The sequence below is a fragment of the Triticum dicoccoides genome, chromosome 3A, assembly GCF_002162155.2.
Source record: "Triticum dicoccoides isolate Atlit2015 ecotype Zavitan chromosome 3A, WEW_v2.0, whole genome shotgun sequence".
Classification (NCBI taxonomy): Eukaryota; Viridiplantae; Streptophyta; class Magnoliopsida; order Poales; family Poaceae; genus Triticum; species Triticum dicoccoides.
The window spans coordinates 426569150-426575455 of record NC_041384.1 but is presented as its reverse complement, the minus strand read 5'-3'; the positions used below and the strand labels follow the sequence as shown (position 1 = coordinate 426575455).

Sequence of the window (6306 nt, the reverse complement as noted above, 5' to 3'; positions counted from 1 at the left end):
CACGAGTCGATCAGGCCTAAAAACTATGGATTTTGAACTAGCGAATGTGCCCTGGGAGGACATGTCAAACAAACATATTTTATGACATTTTGCGTTGTCATGAGGACGGCATTTTTTTAGGAAGCATGACAAATTCGTCTAGCTCAGTTTCTCTTAGAATTTACCATGCTTATAATAAATAAAATTGCCATCCTCACAACAACCTAAACAGCCATAAAACGTGTGTCTTGTCATGCCCTTCCAGAAAAACTTGAGCACGATAACATTTCCCAAAACATACAGGCACGCAGGCATTCTGTATGCAGGTGGTACAAAAGTCGTACGCAGCAAAAAACAGACACGAAGGAATTAGGAATAATGCCGCGATGGATACCGTTTGGGAAAACAAGGTGCACCTTTCTTGGTCTCTCGGCCGCGGCCCGCGACGGGACGGAGATTCCCATGCTCCATCGTCGACGGCCGCGATTTTTCCTCGGCCGCTTCTTGTGACTGACGGGGACTCTTCACTGCAGCCCGTTCCTGTGTTTACTCCTCTCTTGTTCTATTGTACCCCTATTTCCCGGAACTACCCTCTCGGCCGCGCACATGCTGCGCACGGTGTATCCGTGCATGCAATTTGCTCCCGCAACCAGACCACCTGTCGCCTCTTGATGGTGTCCCGCCCGCATTGATCACAGAATGACACGAGGGTAGGACGGTCATTTCACCTGCTCATATCAGTCTTCCCGCTGTCGTGGCGTCCAAAGAGGCTTGTTTTTCTCTCGGTTTCGCCCACCTCGCTCGCGTGGCCGACCTGTCTCTCTCTCTCTCTCTCCTTGTTCCTCTACCCGTCTCCGGTATTAAAGCCCCATCGCCGTTCGCCCAACTCCTCCGTGCTCCCCTCCCTTGGGCGCACGGATCGATCGCCGAGGCCGAATCAAATACACCGCCACCAAGAGGCCAGCCCAACCAACGCCAACCACCATCATCCCCGCCCCCGCCTGCGCGCTGGATCCCTTTGCCTAGCAGCGCGGCTCCGGGAGGACCGGTCCATTCCATCCAAGTGCGCATGGTGGCGAGCATTGCCGGGGCGGCGGCGGCGGCGTCGTCGTCCGCGCACGCGCCGGCCGGGCGGCGGGCCAAGAGGGAGCCAGTCCACATGCACGCCGGCATCCGGCGGTCGCGCTCCGAGCCGCACCTCCGCTGCTCCCGCCGCGGCGGGGCCGCGGGCGCGTCGCTCACCACCAGCCGCTCCATCGGCGTCTTCCCCTTCCAGTTCGGCGCCGCGCCGCTGCGCCCGCCGCCGCTCCCCGACGGCGGCGGCGGCGGGGACTACCGGCTCCTCACCGTGTGCGCCGGCGAGACCGACCCGGACCCGGACCCGGAAATGCCGCAGGTCAGGACGCCCGAGGACCACTGGCTGGACCGGCTCCTGGAGCTGCGCTCCCGCTTCCACGACCCCACCAAGCGCTTCTTCACCGACAACGACAACCTCTTCGAGGAGGAGGACGACGACGACTACCACGAGGACGGCGGCTGCGGCGTGAACTACGATGAGGAGCACACCGCGCCGGAGGCCGATGACAAGTGGGACCGCGAGTCCTTCGTCAAGCTGCTGGCGCGGTCCCCTCCGGGCGATGCCCGGCTGTTCGCGCAGCTGGCCTTCCTCTGCAACATGGCCTACGTCATCCCGGAGATCAAGGTGAGCGCTACGGGAACGATAGAATCGTGGCCGCCCGCCTGGACTTGGACGGCCCGGATCCACCGATCTGGCCGCCGAGTTAGCTCAACTAATAAAAACGCTGGCTTTAATTGCTACGAGAGAGTCGCCGCGCGTACAGGCTGGGAGGTGCCCACTGGCCTGGAGTATTAATTTCTTATTAAGGGATTAATGTTTGCCAGATTTAGGTAGGAAAAGCAAGCGCAGGCAGCACCCGTGTCTTTAATTTCCATCGCCGATTATCTTGGTGGCCGATCTGTCCAGCCACGTAGTAGTAGTCACCAACTTGCGCTTCATCCTTTTTCATTGACAATTTCCTCGTCTAATTAGTGGCCTTTTTCGTTAACCCAAAATACAGAAATCTGTCGTAATCAACACGTAGGAGTAGTTTTCTGGAATCAAGGGTGGCATTTTCGAGGTAGTTGCCTGAAAAGTTTCGTGCCGGTAGCAATTTCTGGGTGTGACTTGTGTATACTGTCATAATCTTCCAGTTGCGGTCAACGATGAAACCATGCAACAATCTACACATTTTTTTTCGTCCTAATTTTGATTTTCGTTGTTGCTGGAATTACAGAGGGCTGAGCTGAGGAAACACTACGGACTCGAGCTGGTGACGTCGTCGGTACAGAAGAAGGCCGAGGCCAGCGCCGTGAGCGCTCAGGTGGACGGCGACTCCACCCGGCCGCCGGGCGACGCGCAGCAGTACGAAGTGGCTGCGGAGCCACAGCCGCGGCGGCCGGTCCGCCGCTCCAACCACTTGGCCTACGAGGTGGCCGCGTCGGCCGCGTCCTACGTCGAAGCGCGGGCCCGCGGCCTGCTCTCGCTCCGCGGGCATCAGCAGCCACCGGCCGGGGAAGAAGACCGGCTGTACAACTCCGGCATGGCGGCCTACGTTGCCGCTTCCACGGTGACGGCGGTGGTGGCCGCCGAGGACGAGGCGCGGCAAGAGGCCGCGCGTGACCTGCGGTCGCCGCTGTCCTCGCCGTGCCAGTGGTTCGTCTGCGACGAGGCCGACATGCGCACCCGCTGCTTCGTCATCCAGGGCTCCGACTCGGTCGCGTCCTGGCAAGCCAACCTCCTCTTCGAGCCCACCGCATTCGAGGACACCGGCGTTCTCGTGCACCGCGGCATCTATGAGGCGGCCAAGGGCATCTATGAGCAGCTCATGCCGGAGATCGTGGAGCACCTGAGGGCGCACAAGGATGGCGCTCGTCTGCGGTTCACGGGGCACTCGCTCGGCGGCAGTCTGGCGCTGCTTGTGAGTCTGATGCTGGTGGCGCGCGGGGTGGTCGGTCCGGAGTCGCTGCTCCCCGTGGTCACCTTCGGAGCGCCGTCGGTGTTCTGCGGCGGGCAGCGCGTGCTGGAGGCGCTCGGCGTCGGCGAGGACCATGTCCGCGCCGTGGCGATGCACCGGGACATCGTGCCTAGGGCATTCTCGTGCCGGTACCCCGGCCATGCCGTCGCCGTGCTCAAGCGGCTCAACGGCGCGCTGCGCACGCACCCCTGCCTCAACAGCCAGAAGGTGCTGTACACGCCGATGGGCACGACGTACATCCTGCAGCCGGACGGCAAGGCGTCGCCGCACCACCCGTTCCTGCCGGAGGGCGCGGCGCTGTTCCGGGTGGCCAACCCGGAGGAGCGCGCGGAGCCGTCGGGGTCGGGGAGGGCCGTGGTGGCCAGCGCCCTACGCGCGTTCCTCAACTCGCCGCACCCGCTGGAGACGCTGAGCGACCTCTCGGCCTACGGGTCCGAGGGCGCCATCCTCCGGGACCACGAGTCCGGCAACTACTTCCGGGCGCTCTACGCCCTCACCAAGGTGGCGCCCCGCCGGCGGAAGCAGCCGGAGATCGTGTGGAGGCTTCCCGGCGTGGAGCGGCTGCAGCAGTACTGGTGGCCGGGGGTGGCGGGCACCGTGGTCCCGAGGCCGGTGGCCGTCCGCAGCAAGGAGCTGGTATCCGAAGCCTGAATCACTGCAATTCAAGCAGGTTTACATTCTTTTCTTTGGGTTCTTTGATGTGTGGGGCGAATGCATCAATGGTACATACGAGAGTACAGAAAAATCAGTCGACTTTCTTGGTGTAGGTTTAGTGTAGTAGAGTAAGTACTCTCTCCGCACCAAAATATTAGACGTTTTTGCAGTTCAAATTTGAACTGAACTGCAAAAACGTCTTATATTTTGGTATAGAGGCAGTACATTGCAAGCGTATGCGTATAGTAGGAGTATTGATGTGGTTTGTTGTCCTGGCTGGTGGCCCGCAAAGTTGTGCAGGCCGCTGAATAATGCAATGGTGATTTGTCAAGGGATCATGTGATTGTGATCCAGTGAACTCCACCTGTAAATTCGTTGTTATATAAAGGAAATGAAATGTTGTTATAAAGGAACAACCCAACGAAAATGACGTGTCTCTTGCTCTGCTACTCATTGCATCCAATGCACCTCTGTATTGTATAGGTCACTTCCCAATTCCTTCGCCATTTGGCTATACGCTCCAAATGGGTTCCTTATAACGGCTCGATATACTTCACTTATCTATGTCCAGTCAATAGTATTTTGGAGGATTAAAATCCTTGGGAATTCTTCCTATGTTAGCTGTTTCATTCAATGTGAATCCTATAAGAATTTTTCAAGGACTTTTTTGTACTATTTCCAGCAGGATTTCTAGCATCCTTTCAAATCTGTTTCAAAGAATCATTTGTTTTTCCTATGATGCAATCAAACAACCCAAAATCATGTAGGATTGAGATAAGTATGACATTTCAATCCTTTGTTTTTCATATTCTCGCATTTTTAGAATCCTACGAATCAAAGAGGCCCTAACATGTTTTGAGTATCTTAATATATATTAGATACAGATTAAAATGAGTGAACAAACACACTAAAATATGTATATGTATATCTGATTTAGAAAAAAGTATAATATCTTATATTTGTGAATGGAGGGAGTACTAGCTTAATGCACACGTGATGCCAAAGAATAACAAACTGGGGTATATTAGCAACATTGGAGAAAACAGAGTAAATAGCATAAAACTACTACTTTACGGGCTAGGGGTTTCAAAAAACTATCAGTTTTTAATTTTTCTCAGATAACTACTAAGTGAGGAGTCGGCTGTTTCAAAAGATACAAATCGCCGAGTGCTTATCAATTGATCATGATTATGATAGCTGGGGCCCGCACGTAAGATAACTGTTTGTTTGATTGTTTAGTTTGACCGTTAACTTACATGTGGGGCCCATATTCTGTAAAAAATGGAAAAGCAATAAGGTCCCTAAGTTTTCTTTAAAAAAAGCAATCGGGTCCCTGATTTTTTTCACAAAAAGCAATCGGGTCCCGGTAAGGAGAAGACGCGCCCGACGGCGCCGGCAGCTCGCCGACGGCCAGGTCACGGGCCAGGTGGAAGGAGGCGCCACCGCTTTGCTCGGCGCGAAGGAGGTGCTTCTCCGGCGGGCGACGGGCTGGGTCCACTCCTTGCCGGCCGCTGCTCTTGGCCATGGCGCTCTGCCTTGCCCCTTCCGTCGTTTATGCGTCCGCCGCCACGCACAAGAAGAATCCAGCGGCCGCCGTCGCCGAGATGGCCAAGAACCACACCTGCGGCCGCCGTTGACGCCTTTGCCGGCCTTCTCGAGCTCGCCGTTGACGACGACGCGGATGTCATGCGCTGCTGCTGGAGCGCGCGCCTCCCACTGCCGCGGACGAGGCCGGACTCTGGCACGGCCGCCGGAAGGCCCTCGAGCTTCGCACGGCCTCTGTCATGCCTCCTCGTCGCCACCTCCAACACCTGGAGCTTCGGCGAGCTTGTACCACGGCCATGGGGAGGTTGGGAAAGGGAAGGGAGGGGAGGGTCTTCGCCGGCTACGGAAGGGATGGGAGGTCGCCTGCTAGGGAGGAGAGAGGGTCGCCGGCTCGGGAGAGATATCACTGGAGGAGAGGAGAGGAGAGGAGAGAAGAGCTAGAGGGCTCAGGAAGAGAGGAAGAAGAAAGGGAAGAAGAAGAGGAAGCTTACATGTGGGCCCTACATGTTAGTTAACAGTCAAACACACGGTCAAACAGACAGATTGTTTAGGTACGGGCCCGACCTGTTATAAACAGGTTTAATTTTTAAACAACGGTCATTTGGGTTTTTTTGAAACAACCGACCCTTGACTTGGTAGTTATCTGAGAAAAATTAAAAAACTGGTAGTTTTTTGGAATCCTATCCCATAAAATAGTAGTTTTATGCTATTTACTCGAGAAAACAAGAGTGCAACTTGCACGAGATGATCGGTTCAGTGCAAAAAATTGTGGAATACACGTGTTCGATGCTAAAACCTGCCTGAACCTACCAATACAGTATTATTTCGCGTCTAACACCGTATAGGGTGCTCACGTAGCATGCCAACGTAGTTATAACCCACTATCAATGCCCCTCCCACAGACACACACCACCACCACCATTGCGCTAAATACATGTAAAAAGCTTCACATTTGCATGTATGTCCCACAATTGCGATGTGTATTCACTCGCAGTGCCTATTGCTTCGTCTTTGTTTCTTCTCTCTCCGGTGACCGGCATCGGAGGTGATGATGGACGACCCTCATCATTGCCTGCTAGGCGAATCAGCACTG

At 55.4% G+C, this 6306-nt stretch overlaps 1 protein-coding gene across 1 annotated transcript; it reads left to right on the top strand.

Annotated features, from left to right (window-relative positions):
* The first annotated feature begins 766 nt into the window (after window positions 1-766).
* Window positions 767-3999, top strand: LOC119268394 (phospholipase A1 PLIP1, chloroplastic-like). The gene is made up of 2 exons (XM_037550012.1): window positions 767-1681; window positions 2274-3999. Exons 1-2 carry the CDS (start codon window positions 1049-1051, stop codon window positions 3663-3665), a joined length of 2025 nt encoding a protein of 674 aa, XP_037405909.1. The 5' UTR covers window positions 767-1048; the 3' UTR covers window positions 3666-3999.
* The last annotated feature ends 2307 nt before the right edge of the window (window positions 4000-6306 follow it).

Bases quoted from the DNA above. Each gene is read 5' to 3' on its own strand.
- LOC119268394 (XM_037550012.1), top strand. From the start codon at position 1,049: ATGGTGGCGAGCATTGCCGGGGCGGCGGCGGCGGCGTCGTCGTCCGCG. The intron at 1,682-2,273 runs GTGAGCGCTACG...CTGGAATTACAG, and splicing joins ACGTCATCCCGGAGATCAAG to AGGGCTGAGCTGAGGAAACA.